Below are 21,445 nucleotides of genomic sequence, written 5' to 3' on the forward strand. Positions count from 1 at the left end.
GTCTTCAACCCTGCTCCTGGGAACCCACTCTCTTGCAGAGTTCAGCTCCAACCATAATCAAACACACCTGAACTAGCTAATCAAGGTCTTCAGGATCACTTGAAAAGTCTCAGGCCACGTGTGCTAAAGCAGACTGGAAATAAACTCCGCAGGACACTGTGTCCCCAGGAGCAGAGTTAAAAACCTATGGACTACAGCATTTCACATTACGCTTTCAAAGTTACTCTGAAACCCTCCACCTTCCCCAGCTCCACGTGTATGGATCTGCTATGGGTTATTATAATGGCAAAAAAAAGTCTTATTTTCTGATAATTTGATCAAAATGAAGTGAGTTTGATTAAAACAAGAACAGACTACAAATTGACTTAATTCAGTTTCAAAACTACTGAAGATGATGTAGTAAGTAAATGAAGAAAAGAAAAAATTCAGGTCTGTTCCTGGTTAAAAAGATGTGCTTGCCACATCAAATACGTCAATACATTTCACAAAGATTATAAAATTTGTGTTACACCTTATTCTGGCTTATTTTTCCTCTTCCCGAAACCACTGTGGTTCCCTAGACTAGATTATGACAATGAGGTCTTTTAGGAAGAGCAGTGGCCAAGTTCTGTCTTTGTGTCCAGCACGTGACCTGGAACATCTCTGAAACCTGTGGGTGCAATTCCGTGAATATCCGCCATGACTACGGTCAACGAGAGGAAAGGTGGAAAAAGAGAGAGGCATAAAGAGTGAAAGGGCAAGTGACTGTGGAGAACGGTATGAGGTATACCAGTCTCGGACAGATATGAACTTCCTGCCAATTCCAAAGTGTGACAGGCTCAGAGGGAGCTTCAAGCCGAGGATATTACGATCAGTTTACATGAGGATGACTATGGAAACATCCCCAGCGCAGTTTGAATGTTTGCAGCAACTCAGGGAGATCAGAGAGCTTGATTCAATGGGACAATGAAATAAACACTATTAGGTTGCAAACACAGTCCAGAGAGATGCAGAGCTCAATACACATGGAGAGGAAAAAAGCAAAATTAAACAAGACAAGCACCTCCGAGACACAAGCCCAGAAACCTAGGAAACAAAATAAATAAACACCCAAACAAAAACTAATAAAAAAAAATTGTGATTGTGACATTTAAAATGCTGACTAAACTCAAAAGACTAATTCACCCAAAAATAAAAAGTTTCACGATGATCAATCAAAGGTTTTCTACAATAAAGTTTTTTTCTTTTCTTCAAAAGGACACTTCATTGTGGATCCCAGGCCCTGTGCATCATTAGTAATGCAAGATTTGGGGAAAAACAAAAACAAAAGCCTTTAGATACTTTTTTTAATCTGTCTACTACTAAACAAAAGGTCACACATTGGAAGTTAACACATTTGAGCTTTAGATGGCCCAAAATGGAACCTGATGGGTTAGGCTTTGACCTTTTTTAGGTTCTTAAATGGAGGTCACCATCTGAGGAGGTTTCTGGAGGAGCTGAGTCAATATTATGAAAGTCTGCCTTGCCAAATGACTGAATAAACCTAGAGACTTAACCAAACATTAAAAAGCAGGGCAGTGCCTGCGTATGACTAAACCAATCAACAATCTCCTGGCGCCAACTCATCTATGATGGGGTCCATTTTTTGGTCCGAGATTAATGAAACAATGACAACTTTCATTTTTGAGTCTTTAAATCATATTTAGTTTAGAAAAAAAAAAGTAGCTGGCGAAAGAGTTCTTAGAGTCCACAAAAATCTTCCGATTATGAGTCATTGACATGATGAGTCATTTCTTTGTGTTAGTTTCTCAAAAATGAAGTGGAGACCTGTTTGCCATTAAAAAAAAATAAAAATTCATCAGGATGAAGAGTGATAACCATCTACCATCACATCTCATGCAAACTAGTGAAATATTTAATTATGCTTATTTTTCTTTTTTTGTTTTGAGCCACTGCGGTTTGTCAAAACACATTCCCTTTGTAACAAAAGAGACTTAAGATTCCTTTTCAAACATGTCAGCCAACATTATTCACATCTTCCGAGTGAATAATCAAAAGCAGGTACTGAGGGTATGGGATAAAAACAACTTTAAACATACAAGGAAGATGGAAAGAACTGATGAAAGATGACATGCAATTGTTTAAAACAGAAATAAATGACCAGATTACTACAAATACAGTCTGACTCTAAATTAATGACATCCAGCTTGAGATCATGTACATGTGTAAAAAAAAAAAAAAAAAAAAAAAGGCCTGAATCATCTGAATTACTCTTAGATAATTAAGTCTTTCACCTATTACAAAAAGACACAAATGTCCACAAAATAAACAAAAGAAAGTCCTGTTTAGTTGATCCAAACGGTCTCAAACAAATCTCTTAAATAGATTTTGATGATACTTAGCATGAATCCCACAAACATTGGCAAATCCAGTGAGCAATTACCCAGTTGTGTAGTTCATCTTACAAAATCTGAATGGATCCAGTGGGTGCCACTGATTAATAAATGCCCTGGGAATGTCAAACTGAGAGGAATGGTAGTTTAAATTTATTGCAAAATGTAGTAGGAACAGAACATTTGTAGCACATTTCACAGTTAAATTCATACCAGCTGAAATACTTTGACAACTGAAACTTTAAACTTTAATGATAATGCTGGTTACAGCTTCTAATGGTTTTATATGTCAACACAGGCTGATGGAGCCATTTTATACCAAATCTAAATAAAACCTAAAAATAATCTTTAAAAAAAGATTAAAAATATAACTAAAAACCACTAAAAATTATTCCTGTGATGGTAAAGCTGAAAGCTTTTCATTACTCTAGCCTTCAATGTCACACACTACCAGACAAAAAAAATTTTAAACAGTAAGATTTTAATGTTTAAAGAAGTCTATTCTGCTCACCAAGCCTGCATTTATTTGATCCAAAGTATAGCAAAAACAGTGAACTTTTTAAAAATTGTTTTCTATTTGAATATATTTTAAAATGTAATTTATTCCTGTGATTTCAAAGATGAATTTTTAGCATCATTACTCCAGTCACATGATCCGTCAGAAATCATTGTAATATTCTGATTTGCTGCTCAAAAACATTAATTATTATTATTATGTTGAAAACAGCTGAGCAGATTTTTTTTAGGTTTCTTTGATGAATAGAAAGTTGAGAAGAACAGCATTTATCTGAAATAGAAATCTTTTGTAACATTATAAATGTCTTTATCATAACTTTTGATCAATTAAAAACACCCTTTCTAAATAAAAGTATTCATTTCTATCATTAAAAAATACTGATTCCAAGCTTTTGAATGGTATAGTGTATAATGTTACAACATTTTTTTTATTTCAGATAAATACTGATCTTTAAATCTTTCTATTCATCAAAGAATCTGTTTAAAAATCAAAAACTGTTTAAAATATTGATAATAATAATAATAATAATAATAATAATAATAAATAAACAACAGCAAATCAACATATTAGAATGATTTCTGAAGGATCATGTGACACTGAAGACTGGAGTAATGATGTCGAAAATTTTGCTTTGATCACAGAAATAAATTACATTTTAAGATACATTCAAATAGAAAACAGTTATTTTAAATGGTAAAAATATTTCTAAATTTTATTGTTTTTGCTTTGGATCAAATAAATGCAGGCTTGGTGAGCAAAAGAGACTTCTTAAAAAAAAAAAAAAAAAAATCTTACTGTTCAAAAACCTTTGACTCGTAGTGTAATCGTTCTGAAAACACTGTAATGTGCAGATTTGCTACTCAAGAAATTGTTAAAAACAATTGTGCTGATTAATATTTTTGTGCAAACAGTGATGCTTTTTAGGTTTCTTTGAAGAATAGAAAGTTCAAAAGAGCTAGTTCAAATAGATTTCTTTTATTTGTCTCTTTAGATCAATTTCATGCATCATCGCTGAATTAAAGTATTAATTTGTTATTGCCCCCCAATTTTTGAATGCTAGTTTACAGTGTAATTAGTGTAATATATTTTACAATATATCAACTTATTAGCCTGTATATACTAATTTCAATATCACAGAGGCATGCCAAATACTAGTGAGGTGGCATTATAAGAACCACAGTGTGCTTTGTGTCAAACGAGAACGATCGTTTACAAACTGAAAAAACAGAAGTTTATAAAGACCTCCCAAGATCTAACACATGCTAGAAGATTCTCTGCCATTAAGGTGGAAGGTGGAACAGTCTCAAGTGTCCCTTTATGATGCTGTGTGGGCTCTAAAACCAATTAAGCACATCCATGTGTGGCCACAGGCTGATAGAACTGATGAACAGACAGATAGGCAGATAGATGGGGAGGTCAACTTACCCGGCGGAAAGAGATCACATAGAATGTGTCCCCTCTTCTGTTCAGTTCGTCAAAGAAGTCATTGTAGGTGCGGTGAGGGGCGTAATACACCTGCAGCTCGCTGCTGGGAATCCTGCACACAGGATACAAACACTTCAAACTCTGATTTACATTTTGCCACTGATAACAACTACCTAAAGTTATTTCTGCAGGTTAAAACTTGTACTGAATATGAAATTTTATACACACAGTTTATTTTCAAATTTAATTTCAAAAAGCTTTATCTAGCTTACCTTGCATACCTATTGTAATAAAATACCATGTAACTCAGAACAAGCGAGAAGTCTAATTACAGTTCTCACGAATCTCTTGATAAAACACTTTCTTTCCTGTGTGAACGTGGCCTTTCCCGTTGTCAGTGTGGAGCAATGGAATGACAGCCATGTTGATTTTTGGCCCAACGCACTGCTGAGGTCAGGCAAACTACAGCAGCCAAAAAAATGATTTACCCTGAGGGAGCGCAAGTGGCCCACCCAAAAAAACAAAACAGAAAGATAAAACAAACAAAAAACAAGTAGGCAAATATGTCTGTAAGGTGTAAAAACAGGGTTTTTTCGTACTAACACAAGATAGATTTTAAAGGGGACCCATTATGCAAAAAACACTTTTAGAAGGTATTTGAACACAGTTGTGTGACCGCCGTGTGTGTAAACAACCAGCCTATAATGGCAAAAAACCACCCACTCATTTTTTTACAATCCTAATAAATCATAAACACTCTCGCTGAACAAGCAATTCCAGATTTCTCCCTATGAACACGTCATCGTAGGAAAAAATAAAATCCCCACCCATTTGTGACAATCTTTGCCCTATTAGCATAGACACAGCACTGAGTGAGGAGCAGCAGTCTGCCATTACTGTTGGATGCACCAATGAACATAGGTGTCTCCACAGACTCCATACATCGGAGCCGCTGAAGACGCTGTGGTTAAATTTCATTATCGAAAGAAAGAAATGTCCCAAAAGTGCCCTATATGTTTAGGGATCAATACCACCGCTTTGTGCACGAACGTCAGCTCTAGACAAAGTATCAGGCGTTTGTTTTCCAAATTGCCTTTCTGAAAGCGCTTCTTGGCGCTCTGTAATGCTAATGTTGCTAAATCTATCTTTGCCTCCGCCTGTTTACACTGATTGCTGCCTTCATGTGCTACCAGAATGATCGTAAATAGGAATGTGGTAGTTAAAAATTGCATGTGAAAGCAATGTGAAGTCGACCGCCTGAATTTGTCGAGCTCAGAATCACAAGTGAGACTTCAAAAAATTCACTAAAAATTCACATACACACTCTGGGGACATCAGAGACTTATTTCACATCTTGTAAAAACAGGCATAATACGTCACCTTTACAGTCAACAGAAATGGCAGTCATAATTTGATTGTACCGTAATGATTTAATACATTTGGAATTGATAAGACTGTAACAAGTGGGCAATTTAAAATGCACTTTGCAGTTATTTGTGGAGATTTCCTCTCTTAAAGGGGACATCGGATGCCCATTTTCCACAAGTTGGTATGATTCTTTAGGGTCTACTTGAAGTGTCTGCAAAATACTTTGTTTAAAATTCCTCAATGGTCATGTAAAACAACACTCTTATTACCTTGTCAAATACAGCTCTGTTTACAGCGACTCGATTCAATATGCATGTATCTTTAAATGGTAATGAACTCTGCTCACCCCACCCCTTTTCCATTTTGTGTGTATTCAGTGGTGCATTACCCTCGCTACAGTGGCTCGAGCGCGGAGAAAATGGCGGACGGCGTACAACTGGCTGAGGGTGATAATATGCTAATACAGGTCAGTCCATCAGTGGTCGTGGGTGGGGCCTGAGCAATATGACATCATACTGCTCAGAAAATCAATACGGCTTGATAATTGACACCGTTCGTTTTTTTAGGAACTAAAAAAAAAAAAAATCAGTGAATGGATTTTTATCATTGTAGGGTGGTTGCATTCGCACACTGCTAAGACAAATTTATATGCAAACACCATGTAAAAGTGAATTTCACATCCGATGTCCCCTTTAAAACACAACAGCATCCACTTGCAGTGTGGCTATTTGACTGGGATATGACTTCACCCTCGAGAACATCTCGTAATTGTGTTAAATACTGGCAAAAATTTTTATTAAAGCAAGATGTGCAACAAAAGCCTGAAACAATGCTTAAAGGATGTTCACTTCCAGAACAAAAATTTGCAGATCATTTACTCACCCCCCGTCATCCAAGATGTTCATTGTCTTTCTTCAGTCGCAAAGAAATTATGTTTTTTTGAGGAAAACAACTGATATACTTTTTAACCTTAAATGCTTGACTTGTCTAGCTCTGCATGAACTCTTTGAATTCCAAGACGGTAAGGGTATTATTATATAATTGTCTTTTTTTTTTTTAAATAACCGATCGTTTTGTTAGATAAGACCCTTCTTCCTCGACTGGGATCGTTTAGAGCCCTTTAAAGGTGCATTTAAACTGCATTTTGGAAGTTCAAACTCATGGGCACCACTGAAGTCTATTGTATGGAGAGAAATCCTGAAATGTTTTCCCTCAAAAAACATAATTTCAAGAAAGAAAATAAATCATGTGTGCGGCATAGTTTGAAATTCCCCTCAAGCATTAGTACTGAACTTGATGACAGCTTTTAAAAATGACCTTAAAAAGAAAGCTGGGACAGAATATTGTACCTCTACATGCTTCAAATTTCTGCCAAATCTACCACATGCTTTGGCAGATCATGAATTGAGCTTAAATTGGTTGAACTGGTTGTCCCATAATACAAAGAAAAGTAATTGTTTGCAGAACATTTCTCAGAATGCACATTAGTGAACATTACAAAATGAACATGTACAAAAAGTTTAGTTGACATACACTCTTAAAAATAAAGGTGCTTCACAATGCCATAGAAGAACCTTTTTTGTCTAAATGGTTCCATAAAGAACCTTTAACATCTGAAGAACCTTTCTGTTTCACAAAAGGTTCTTTGTGGCGAAAGAAGGTTCTTCAGATCATAAAGTAAGAAAGAAATGGTTCTTTTAAAAACCTTTGACTGAATGGTTCTTTGTGGAACCAAAAATGGTTATTCCATGGCATCGCTGTGAAGAACCTTTTATTCTGAAGAGTGTAAACGGACAGAAATATTTTTAAATCAATTTCTCACTTTCAAAAAGGCTATATAGCACTGCAGACTCAAGACGACTGACTTTTATGTAATACCACAATGACAGACTTAATATGCTGTTTGGCCTGAATAATGTTGCAGGAAATTCACACAACTTACTTTTCAGAGGAATCCGTGTATTGGATCCGTGTCACGATCTGTGGTACCTCAGCCTGTTTATCTGCTGCTTTCTGCTGGACAAAGAAAATAAAAATGTCACTTCCTTTTACCAAATTACAAAAGCAAATGAGCTCAAGCACATGTCCATGTGTCTCATTGTGCGTGCTTTAACATATCTGCACTTGAGCTCCTATCATTGTGTGTTGTGCTGATAAACAACAACTCTCCCAGACTTTGTTTAGTTCAGTGCTCTGTGTTGACAGTGTACAGAATCTGGGAAACAGCCATCTGTCAACACACCCATCCATCTTCAATCACCCAACATCTCAGCACCCTGCATGATGACAGTATTTACAAAGTGGCTCAATCCTGGTGATGGAAAGCAAACATTGTGGCAGCACCAAAGTACACAGCTTTGCTGATAATAATGGGAGAAATCTAGTTTTGTTGTTGTTTATGGTGAGAACATTATTTCTCTGCAGTTAGACCTTCCTGCTTAAGACCACCATATTTTTCCAGAGCAGAAGGCCTTTTAATGTGGTGGAAACGCAGGGAGGGGTTCCAGATTGGGTGATGGGAACTTATCAGTAGAAAAAAGGCTATCGGTGGATATATGCGTGTGCTTCTCTGTCAGGGGCAGTTTCCCAGCATAAGGCAGACTCTTCAAACACAGAGCCGCCTTTCAAACAATCAACTTGCTGTACATTAGGCTTCTCTAAATCATAACAACCTGTCCATCCAACTGCTTTCACCATTAGTTATCTGACAAAAATAAATGATAAGGAACGCAAACAAGTAAAGTCTGATTAATTCCACCTGCATAAATCATACGGCTTCACATTAAGGCAGAATACAGGGAAGGTTCCTGGAACTAAGTACATTTTTTTTTTTTCAATGGTTTAGTTTCAATGGGAGAATCTGCTTACCAAGCTGGCGAAATTTTGTAAATATTTATGGAATGTTATGCCATAGAAAGCAGTCATGGTAATTTACAAAAACAGGCTCTCTGGAGTAACAGTGTGGTTAAGAATCTTGCTCAAGTGCAAAATGGTGATTATGTGGTTACATATCAACCCTTTTAAGGTTTGAACCTCAGTTTCCAAACCAGATCCTAAACCACTAGGCTACTCCACCCTCACCCTGCTCTTGTATTGTCTCATTGATTTGTAGCTGTTGGTATAACTTGTAACCATTTCAGGAGTCAATATGTCATGGCAATTAAATAAAATAAGTGGCACATATGTGTACACATTTCAGGAGCATTCTTTGACTTTTTGACATCTTTTACAACACCTTGTCTCCTTTCACTCCTTTCATGTGTGTGTAAGCTATAGCTCTGAGTGAATCTGCACAACTGGACAAACAGAATTAGCAGTTGTCATGGCATTCAGCACTTTCTGTTCTTTATGCGCAAGACACACAGCAAATAAACTGAACCCATTCATCTTTTCCCACCACTGTGATTTCAGAGTTATGCTGCCTCTGTATATTAAATAGTCAGACTGAGGCTTTTTTAATGGTTTACACTACTGGTCAAAAGTTTGGGGTCAGTAAGATTAGTTAAAAATGAATACTTATATTCTGGATGGACACATTACATTGACCAAAAGTGACAGTCAAGACATTTATACAGTAATGTATTATAAAACAATGTCATTATGTTAAAGATTCATATTTCCAGAAAATGATTTTCTTTGGAACATCACATTAATCCAAAAATCCTGAAAAACCTACTATGGTTTCCATAAACATTATAAGCAGCACATATGTTTTCATCACTGATAAAAAATAATTTTTGAGCACCAAATCAACATATCAAAATGACTTCTGAAACATCATGTGACACTGAAGACTGGAGAAAAAGCTGCTGAAAATTCAGCTTTGCCATTACAGAAATAAGTTTAAAATATATTAAAACAAACTAAAAAAGTTATTTTAAATTGTATTGTATTTCTACTCAAATAAATGCAGACTTGGTGAGCATAAGAGGTTCAGAAGTCATTTTTAAAAAATTTACTGACCTCAGATTTTTTAATGGTAGTGTAATATTAACATTCATTTATTATATGAATTGTGGAAACTGTTGACTGCGGACTTCTATATAGGGCTTTTAAAGTTCATCAAATTTTTTATTTAGTTTTAGTGATCGCCTTTTGACTAAAATGCCATTTAGTTTTAGTCATATTTTAGTCATCTGAATTGTAATCTAGTTTTAGTCGACTAAATATCATAAGATTCATAAGATTATAGTGTAATGCATTTATTAAGCATTTTTCGAAAATTTCCAAACTCATTATATAGGTTTGATATTAAGGTTTTATCGAGATAGACACCGATTTAACTGCGGTGACACAAACATACCTTTAGATTAAAATGAAATAAAACCACTTCTCATAAAGAACAAGAACATGGTCTTCTTTTCAATGAAATACCAAAAAGTTAGGCTAAACATGCATTCTTTATATTTTTCATTCTTTCAAGCAGACATATTTATTTATATAAATAAATTTAGGTTAATCTTTATTAGGGCTACTGAAATGATTCAGTCAAGAGCTGTGAGTGATTTTCTGTCTTTCTTTTGTTGCTTGATTAACATCACTGACTCGGACAATAGCAACTAAATTAGGCTGCTGTCCCTTTAAAACCAAACGAACGGATGCAACATACTGATACATGTCTGATATACTTAAGATGTAATCTATGTTTACATGAATACTTGTCAAAACTGATAACTGGACATGAATTTGTGTGTATTTCTCCGTTCATACAATGCGAAAGAGTATTCGTGTGTTCTCTGTGTGTGTATTCTCTGTTCAGTGTCTGCGGTCAAAACCGGGGCAAACTGAGTTCTCTTTTGCGTCGTCATTTATCCATATGTCCGCTCTTCTCTTACTCCCAGGTACTGACATTTATGAACATTTTATGAGACGTGCAGAAAGTGTATGCCTGCTTATGTCCCGCCGGACAGATCAATAGACTATGATACAGTTCATATGTACACTTCTAACCTCCAAATCACGCAGCAAATTTGTTCTGAATGAATCTCTTACCAAATTGTCCCTCTTTAACATTTTTGTCTCATTTTTATTAGTTGACCTAAATGTCAACAGATTTTTGTCATAGTTTTCTTCAATCAAAACGAGTTTTAGTTCTTCATCGTCTCATTTTCATTGATGAAAATTATGAAGAAAACTATTAATCTACGAAATTACCACTGCAGGGAGGGTTTATACACATTCAAATCAAGTAAAACTACTGACAATCAGACTCAGTTTGGCAAAAAAAAAAGGAAATTAGTCTGAGAGAGAAAAGACAGATTGACTGGTCCGACTGGGGCAGAGGGCTGTTTACTTTCCCAAGACTACTGGATTATACTTCGAGTGGGTTAAAAAGAAGTGAAAGAGATGAACAGTGTGAGCAGAGAGGGTGCAAAGAGAGGGGTCTCATCCCTAATGTAAACATTTAGAAGATCTATTTAAAGAAAATAAACAGCGCTACATCCTGGTGGTTCTCAGACGCCTGTATCTGGGTTGGAGGTATGCAACCCAGTGTCTGCACTTGAGCCTCACCAAAACAGATGTCAAGCTTAAGTTGAAAAAGAAAGAAACAAGGCTCTTCAGACACTGCGCTGGACAATGTCAAGACACTTAGGTGTCTCTTAATTGGTTTTCAGATTCAAAATTTAGGTAGATTATCCACAATTTCAGAGAAAGGAAAAATAAAAAAATGCTAAATTCAGAAAGACGAAGGAGAAACAAAGTTGTTAGGCCATACCAGGATGGTTCTGCCTCTGTGTTGAGTGTTGCTCATGCGGCGAGTTTTGGTCCGCTCAACCTCATGACGATGTACCCAGCCCCTCAGCTCATGTGCTAGCCTATAGTTATGCAGAGAAGAAACATCATTTTAGATTTCATAAGATGTCAAGTGGTAATATAAAGAATTGTGTCATTCAAAACTGTGCAGTTTAGTTTAAAAAAAGCAACAAGAATTCATCCTTGTGGTCTTGTGAATTTTTGATGAATGGCTGGACATTGAGTTTAAAATTGAACCAAATTACATGATAAATGAACAGAGAACACAGAAAAGAATAAAAATAGGCTATTGTTTGGTGCTTATTAAAGCTATGGTTACTACATATAAACACAACAACTTAAAAAGTACAATTTATTAACAGCCTCACAATTCAAATAACTTGTGCATGATACTGATTAATGAGGTCACAGGTGTGTGTTTATAGAGTATTTTATAACAGCTTTAAACATGACTCAGCCATTCATAAGCATAATCAAGGAGCGGAACTGTTTTATAAAAAGCCGGTTTGACGTATGTTGGATTATCGAAAGACTACAATTATCTTTTACTGTCATTACAACGGAGCTCAGATATTTTTGTACCAGAGCTGTTGTTTATGGCTATTGTAATAAAAATTCCTATTCAATTTAGTTCAGATAAGATCAGACCGGACAAATCTGGGGCACTGCGGACCAGATGTTCTGTAATCTAAATTTGCGGTGAACTGGCTTGTCACTGAACTGCCAGATAGCACTAACACAATTAAATACATATTAAAACAGCATTTGAATTTCAAAGGGGAACCGATGCAAGTACTGACTTCATGCACTTGGTCCTGTTAACAGGTGGCTGGCAGGGAGGAGGTGTTCTGAAATACAGAGGATCCTTGACCACCATCAGAGCTTTCTGCTCTGATACCACATCTTCTAACCTGTGATAAAGAGAGAGAATAAAAACTAAAATAAAGGCAGGGAAGTGTAACAAGGGAAAGAATGGAAAATAGGGGGTTAGAATCTTTATAAGGATGTTTTAATTCCAAGACAACGTAAGGAATTTTACAAGGCTCTTGTTTTAATCATCTCTTGGTAAACTGCTGGCTTAACATCTGAAAGAATACCATGCAAGTGTGCAAGCCAAGATCGTTCTTATCTTGTCTACGGCAAAAGACAGCATCTTTAAAATCTATAAATGAACACTGCCAACAATGCACGCCAAGTTTGTGCTCTGCGCAGGTACAGTGAACCTGTACTTAAAGCCAAGACATCATGAATGACAAAATACAAAATCTCCCTGATGTAGTCATTTACAGTTCATTGCAGGAGCTTCAGATAGCCAAGGAAACATGTGGCCTCTTAAATGACATCTCAAGCACTTCTGGCTGGGGATGAGTGACACTGAAGCTCTGGGAAGCTGGATCTGTCTCTCACAATCTTTGCTGACATAGAAAAGCTCATCCCAGAGATAAAGGGAAGTCTGGATTACTCTCTGTGGGCTTAAGAAGGAAATAAATTAAAACAGCAGACTAAACTGTTCTTAGTATATCCAACGCTCAACAATAAAAATACTTTACATAGGACAAACCCTGGGCTATTGGAAACACTCTGCACAGATCTGAACTCAAACAGGGACACAGGCAGCAAGTTAAGGATACGACCCTTTCGGAATGTGATACACATTATCTCGACGAATGATACAGGAGCAACAGATTTCACAAAAGATTTAAAAACTCTTGCAGGTGTTTATGAGCTCCCTTTGGAAAACCAACATCTGGATCTCAATCTATATGCTTTCATTCATTCTCCAGTGCTGAATCCCATTTCCTGCTTTTCTCCCCAGATAGCTAAAAAACTGACCATCTCAAAGAATCCAGCCCTAGGATGACTTTCAAAAAACCAATTACACAGTTTAAACTGGAAGAGAAAACTTTAGACTGCTGTTGGAATGGTTGTTAGTGGAAAAAAAATATCAGAAATGGAAACACCAGAGAGAAAACAAGGAAAGGAAATAAAAATGGTCCTAAAATTGAGCCTTGTGGAACACCACCTGTTTTCGCTCCAAAAAAATTCTCACAATGTTAGCAACGCTGGTGATCTTGTCTTACCCAAGCCCCAGGAGGTTTGAAACATGACCCCTGAGAGTGAAGTAACTCAAATTTGACTAGACCCTACTTGATGAATGTCTTTGAGAAAACAATGATACAGGTTTTAAAAGTAATCATGTCTTCAAATATTCGTCTTTTCATGTTGTCTTTTTGAACTCCTATGAGTTTCATGCTGTTGAAGTAATTTTTTTGGACATGAGACATTGGACAAACATTGCCCTGGGTAGATAAAACAACAAACTTAGCTAGCTGTACAGTAAACCTGTGTGTGCTTACCCAGGCATTTGGACAGAGTCACTCAGCACCTGTGCTGACGTGTTTTCCAAAACATAAATGGACTCTGCAAGATTTGATAGGTAAGGGCCTCAGGTGTTTCCAGCCTCGACTAGGTGTTCGTGCAAATGTAGAAAACTACAGAATAGTGTTACCTGTTCACAGGGTTAGAGGGATCAGTCTGAAGCCTGTCTGACTCCAAATTTCTCTCCGACTCTGGGGAAAAGCCCAGCAGGTGTCTGCCACTGAACGCAGGGGCAGCAGGAAATGTAGACCCTCTGTCTCCTCCAAGCAGACTGGGTGGGACACACAAGGAAACAAAAGAAAACAAGTCAGGATATTAAATAAACCTTTATGTAACACATTCCTTCTGGTTCCTTCAGAACAGATGCTTCCAATGGGACCACCAAGTGCTACCAAGTATTTTCCTATACAAATTTTAACTATTTAAATGTTCCACTCATTTACCAACCTGAAAGTGTGATCATTTTACAATCCATGACAAATTACATACAGAAATGGAATGAATAAATTATTTACCTTATTGGACCCAAGTTGAAGACTAAAAAGACCAGGACCGCCATAAGACACACAGCTCTCCGCTTTGGTGCGGTTGCTTTTAGCACAGAGTTCTTAAGGGAAAAAGGAATGACAGTGAATGCTGACATGCCATTTTTCAGAAGAGCGAGTTAAGACGTTTTGATTTGAAAAGATTAGGTCAAAACAAGTATTACAATGAAACATGCATGGATGAAACGTTCACAGTAAAGTTAATTAGATAAGCTGAATTATCATTTCATGATGATTTTAAGTAGGTCGGCTAATAACATAAGATCTTTCTGGCAATATAACTTATTGCCTGCAAAGAGATCACGGTACATACAGCTGAGGTCAAAAGTTTACATACACCCTGGAATCACGATGCATTAAGAGCCAGTCACTTTTTGAATTTGAAGATCAGGGTAAATTTAACTTATTTTGTCTTCTGGGAAACATGTAAGCATCTTCTGTAGCTTCTGAAGGGCAGTACTAAATGAAAAAAAATATGATATTTAGGCAAAATAAGAAAAAAAGTACATAACTTTAATCTGTTCAAAAGTTTACACTCCCGGCTCTTAATGCATTGGGTTTCCTTCTGAAGCATCAGTGAGTGTTTGAACCTTCTGTAATAATTGCATCTGTAATAAAAGTCCCTCAGTTGTCCTCAGTGTGAAAAGACGGATCTCAAAATTATACAGTCATTGCTGGAAAGGGTTCACATACACAAAAATGCTGGAAAACCAAAGAATTTGTCAGACCTGAAGGATTACCAGGGGGCAATTTAAATGTTCAGGACAAACAAGAGACTCATGAACAACTATCACTAAACAAAAAACAGCTGTGGATCATTCAGGTAACAACACAGTATTAAATGTACGTCAAACGTTTGAATGTGGTAATTTTTATAAATTCAACGACTATTTTCTCTTGTGGACTATATGTAATCATCTTTTATGTTATCTCATTCAGATCATTTCTAAATAAAATATAACATGCATTTTTGTATAATCCCTCTTATTTTGGTACAATAATTAACATTTTGCAGATTCTGCAAGGTGTGTGTAAACTTGTGACCTCAATTGTAGTACAGACACCAACCTCACTAATCAGGCCTTCCACTTGTCTTTTCAAAGTGCCATTTTCATTCTTCAGCTTTTCGTTCTCGGACAGCGCCACCTTCAGACGGGCCTCCAGCGTCAGCAAATATTCCTTTTTCTTCTTCCGGGAGAGTGAGGCAGACTCTCTGTTCTTTATCATGCGCTGCTGTCTCCGAGATGCATTTGACTGGAAAAAAAAATAATAATCAGGTCAAAACTAGTAATTACACTAGTCTTTGTTCATGAGCCATGTGACACACACGCAAGGCAGTTTGCTGATGAACTTCCACTCCGCCACACATATGTGATCTTTCTTTCAGGCTTTTGTACCAAACAGATGAACAGATCCTACAGGAAAACTGTGTCACAACAGTTTTGTCAGCATGGTTGAGTCATACTAAATGTTTATAGTGCAAGCAAATTAGAAAAGTGATTGCGGCTAGAATTTCCAATTTTTGCACTAGCTGCACCTTTTGTCAAGACAAATTGAGCACGGCTGGACATCCATATGTGCCTGTGGCCCCTATTCACACACACCATCTAAAGATAATAGCAGACAGGACCATCTGGCATACTGTCCAGTACAGAGGAATGTGAAGAGAGATACAAACCTAATTTCCTATTTTCAATTCAAAGCCATATGAATGTTTCTGTTGCTCATTACAGGCCAGAATTATAAGTGGAAAAATGAAGAGGAAAATTATTAGCAAAAATAATGCGTAAATAATGCTAAAATCCTTTTATACTTTTCATGATATATTTTTTTTTAAATTTTACTCACCAAGGACACAACAAATAAATCGATCAAAATTGCCAGTAAAGACATTTTTAATGTTAAAAAAGATTCCCATTTCAAATAAAAGCCGTTCTTTTAAACTTTCTATAAATTAAATAATCCTGAAAAAAATGTCATCTTTGGCAAGCATAAGAGATATATTTTTAAAATATTTTAAAATATTACTAACCCCAAACTTTTGGGGTTGTTGGGGTTATTGGTGATTGGATGCGTTACTTAAATATAAGTTTTAGTTTGGGGATTTCAGCTTTCTTCATTCAAGTGTATACCAGTTGTAACTGGATGTCGCTCTTGCACTGCTGTAAGTCATACAATATGGTTCTGTCAAATTAATCAAAAATGAAAAAAAAAAAAAAAAAAAAAACTCAATTTTCTAAGAAATTACAATGAGCCTGTAAGGTTACAAAAAAAACATTTAAACTAAGAAACTATAAATTTATGTGTGCTCCACATTACCAAAGCTCTGGAACAGGATTAAAACTCTTACCCAATTAAACATAGTTAATTAAGCTTATGTGGGCATAGTCTGCACATAATCAAACCACCCAGACCTGACAAAACCCAGGGGTCAAATGTTTGCAGCAGACATGTTTGAGAGCAAACCCCACCCTAAAGAAAGGAGAAAGACGAAGGTGAACAAAAGAACTTTACTGCGACAGACTAAAGGGCAACCAACACCACTATTGGGGTGGGGTGGACCGTTCTCACAGCCAGACCATTTTAAGACTGTGGCCTAATAGTCCTGGTGATTAAATCGCTTGGATCTCCATGTGCCTGTTTGTGCTCCCATCTCATGAGAAAGCTCTCCTAAAACCGGGAAACGGGCCACGGCCAGGGCCTGGGAATGAATAACATGTTTGGTTACAAGAGCGTGGGGTGCCATCACCATGGCGATTGAATCGGGTGGAGGGAAGGGATTGGTGGATGTTGGCACAGCTCACCAAAATTCAGGATTACTGAGGATTTACGCAGAACAATGTTGATGATTTTTCAGTCCCATATATAACTGAGGGAATGTCCTTTAATCAAAACCTCAGTATATTCAAACCAAATGTCTATCACCGAACACTCAAGACTAACGGCAGCCACTTGATAAATGTATAAATCTGCCACAAGAAAACCTATTGAAGCTTGTTTCCGCCACAGAATAAAAAAAAAAAAAAAAAGGTAATTGTGACTTTTTTTTCAGAATTGCGTGATACAAACCAGCAATTCTGACTTTTTCAGAATTGTGAGATATAAATTACGAGTTATAAAGTCAGAATTTAGTCAAAAGTAAGAAGTTCTGCCTTTTTTCCTCAGAATTGCATGACAAACTCACAGTTCTGACTTTATTTCCTCAGAATTGCTTGACAAACTCGCAGTTCTGACTTTTTTCCCCTCAGAATTGTGATAAAAATTTGCGGTTCTGAAATTTTTTTCTCAGAATTGCGCGATATAAACTCACGGTTCTGAAATATTTTTCTTAGAATTGCATGATATAAACTCACGGTTCTGACTTTTCTTTTTCAGAATTGACAATTTTGCAGTTCTGACTTTTTTCCCCTCAGGATTGGGTAATATAATCTCATGGTTCTGACTTTTTACCTCAGGACTGCGTGATATTAACTTGCGGTTCAGAATTTTTTCCCCTCAGAATTGTGTGATATAAACTCGCAGTTCTGACTTTTTTTCCCCTCAGAATTGTGACAATTTCGCAGTTCTGACTATTTCCCCACAGAATTACATGATATAAACTCACGGTTCTGAATTTTTTTCCCCTCAGAATTGTGTGATATAAATTTGCAGTTCTGACTTTTTTCCCCTCAGAATTGTGTGATATAAACTTGCAGTTCTGACTTTTTTCCCCTCAGAATTGTGTGATATAAACTTGCAGTTCTGACTTTTTTCCCCTCAGAACTGTGTGATATGAACTGGCAGTTCTGACTTTTTTCCCCTCAGAATTGTGTAATATAAACTTGCAGTTCTGACTTTTTTCCCCTCAGAATTGTGTGATATAAACTTGCAGTTCTGACTTTTTTCCCTCAGAATTGTGACAATTTCGCAGTTCTGACTTTTTTCCCCTCAAAATTGCATGATAAACTTGCAGTTCTGACTTTTTTTCCCCTCAGAATTGCGTGATATAAACTTGCAGTTCTTAATTTTTTTTTTTAGAATAGTGAGTTTATATCTCACAATTCTGACTTTATAACATGCAATTGCGAGTTAAGTCAAAACTGTGAGATATAAACAATTCTGACAACACATCAGTCTTTCCCTCAAAATTGGACTTTCTGACTCATAATTGCAAGGTTACATTTTTACAATTCTAAGCGCAAAAAGTCAGAATTGTGAGATGTAAACTTGTCTGAACTACGAGATAAAAAGTCACAATTACCTTTTTTTTTCCTTTATTACTCAGTGGCGGAAACACCTTATTAGCAGAGCCAAATAGGCCTAAAACATGTCAAACCAACATTTAACCAACCAATTCAGCCAAGTTCTCCACAACTGCAAGAAAAAAAGTCAGAATTGCGAGATGAAAACCTTGCAATTGTGAGAGAAAAAAAGTCAGAATTGTGAGATAAAAAGTTGCAATTACCTTTTTTTTATTTTTTATTCAGTGGTGGACACGGCTTCCATAGAAACCTTAATAGCAGAGCCAAATAGGCTCAAAACAAGTCAAACCATCTTTCAACCAACCAAATAAACAAAGTGTTTGACACATGCTTGGTGAATTTATTTGTTAGCTGCTTATTATCTAAATTCACAAAGCTGATACAGCAGTATTCCACCAAAATGACTGTTGAAACTGATCTTGAAAGCTGCTTTGTTTGGCATTGCTTTTAGAGATCCATCACAGTTTATTTTACCCTGAGGAATCTGCTTAAGAAAAGATGTGCTTAAGTGAGTTACTCATAATGCTGAGTGTCGTGAGAAAAAGACAAAAATGAATGTACTATTCTTTTATATGTTCCTAAAGTGCTTTAGAAAGTTCAATACAGTCGCCTGTTGTGTCCAACTAGCAAGAATTTCTGAACTTCACCTAGATCAAATAATCTCTAAATCTGCATTCTGGAGCAATATACACAACCAAAACTATAATTAAAGGAACAGTTTACCCAGGAACGAAAAAATGTGTCATTTTTAACTCACCCTCATGTTGTTCCAAACCCATACGTAGTTATTTTTCCATGGAACACAAATACAGATTTTTTACAGAATCTTCTCACATGTCCTTTCCATACAACGACAGTTCACAGCGACCAAAAAGTACCAGTAAAGCACCATAAAAGTAGTCCATCCTTTTCATGTCTTGGCTGGTATGTAACTATCTATTAGCGGTAAGTAGGTGATTTATAACTTATGGGGTTAACAGTCTGATGATTGGGGTAATAATCTGATTTACAGAGTTGCTAGATCATACTCCTTCCTTATTACTATGTAACTGCTAGTTTAATCAAGACACACTATAATTATCTAATATCTAGAGAAGAAATTAATACTTTCAGTCAGCAAGAGCATTAAAGACATTAAAGACAAGAATAATGTTACAAAAGATTACTACTTCAAATAATTGCCTGAAAATCCTGAAAAATGTACTACAATCATAGAGTCATTGTTGGAAAGGGTTCAAACACACAAAAATGCTGAAAAACAGAATTTGTGGAACCTGAAGGATTTTTCTGAACAACAGCGGGCTAAAAAAAAACAAGCATTTTGCATGATCTCTCTTATTTTGGTAAATTAGTTAACATTTTGCAGATTCTGCAAGGTGTATGTAAACTTTTGACTTCAACTGTATATTAAAATAGAAAAGCTATATTAAATTGTAATAGTCTTGGTTAGCAATTAACAAATACTGGCCAATTAACCAGTAAGGTAATATAATAGTGTGTAAAGGAAAAACCTAAAGTGTCTCAAGCTACAGTCTACTAGGGCAGGGAACTAAAATCTCCTCGACGCTGAACAGACTGTCTTGCCAAAGATCATTAATCTTAAACTGCTATAACAAAGCATTACATACAATCTGGTACACCGTCATCAGCACTCAGCTGTTTCAAACATCCCACGCCGCAATAACTCACAAGCAGCCATACATAAACACACACACACACACACACACACACACTCAAAGACACCTGCCCCACCTGCCAGTTTTACTATTTTACTGCAATTCCTCCCAAACCCCCTCAAACCCCAAATCTCCTCAGAGGCCAAACCACAAGCAGCCCTAGTTAAACCACAGCTGTGCTAACCCTCAACAAATACACACACTCAACAGCTCTCTATGGGCTGTGACAGTTTCAATGGGCCTTCAGATTTTACCGCTGAACGATCATGACATTAGCGCTAACTAAAAAAAAAAGACAGGAAAGATAAACATAGACCGTGAGTCTATTTTTAATCTACTTGACTTGAAACTAATTTAGTATTTGTGTTTTTTTGAAGATAACATTTTCTCCCATGAAACCTGTAGACTTTCAACTCAGGGATACAATCCGCTGAATAAATATTTCTACAAAACAGTTCAACGACAAGCCTTACGTCACTGTCTGTAACATGGTTGGGTTGACACTATTATTTTAACTATTAATCATATCAGTGTGTAAAAACAAACCCAAAGAAATAAGCATATTTATTTAGATTGTACATATCACTGTATGAGAGAGAGAGAGAGAGAGAGAATGTTTTTACATATTAAATACACATTTATGTTATATGTATACACACAGACACACACCTATACTGTACATGTATTAATTTAGGGCTGTCAAATTAATAAGATTAATCGCATACAAAATAAAAGTTTGAGTTTGCCTAATATATGTGCGTGTATTGTGCGTAATTATTATGTATATATAAATACACACAAATTAATGTATATATTTAAGAGAAATATGTTATTTATGTACAAAATACTTTTATTTATATATAATATAAATTCTATAAAAATTATAATAAATACATATACTTGTAAATATTTCTTAAATATATACATGAATGTGCTTGTATTTATATATGCATAATAATTACACACAGTACACACACATATATAAGGCAAACTCAAACTTTTATTTTGTTTGCCCTAGATATATGTATGTATGTATGTGTGAACCTACAAGCAGGACAAAAAATCCTCATCCTTGAGCCTGATTACATAAGATATATGAAATGCATAAAGGCATCACTTCATTTTTTCCTTCTTCTCTGCATACAGTGGCCTGCATGAGTGTGAGCGT

At 36.1% G+C, this 21,445-nt stretch overlaps 1 protein-coding gene across 2 annotated transcripts in view; it reads right to left on the bottom strand.

The window, feature by feature from the left end:
- Positions 1-21,445, bottom strand: part of atf6 (activating transcription factor 6) — a 48,767-nt gene that overhangs the window by 13,538 nt on the left and 13,784 nt on the right. Inside the window, exons 8-14 of one of the 2 annotated variants that reach the window (XM_051138658.1) lie at positions 15,429-15,614; positions 14,331-14,422; positions 13,946-14,086; positions 12,237-12,347; positions 11,399-11,498; positions 7,625-7,695; positions 4,315-4,426 (exon numbers count right to left, since the gene is read on the bottom strand). In XM_051138658.1, coding sequence (XP_050994615.1) covers positions 4,315-4,426; positions 7,625-7,695; positions 11,399-11,498; positions 12,237-12,347; positions 13,946-14,086; positions 14,331-14,422; positions 15,429-15,614 — 813 coding nt within the window. Of the gene's footprint in view, positions 1-4,314; positions 4,427-7,624; positions 7,699-11,398; positions 11,499-12,236; positions 12,348-13,945; positions 14,087-14,330; positions 14,423-15,428; positions 15,615-21,445 lie in introns of both variants that reach the window. The other variant, XM_051138657.1, reaches the window with a different exon arrangement.

Source organism: Labeo rohita, chromosome 20 (genome assembly GCF_022985175.1).
Source record: "Labeo rohita strain BAU-BD-2019 chromosome 20, IGBB_LRoh.1.0, whole genome shotgun sequence".
NCBI classification, from domain to species: Eukaryota; Metazoa; Chordata; class Actinopteri; order Cypriniformes; family Cyprinidae; genus Labeo; species Labeo rohita.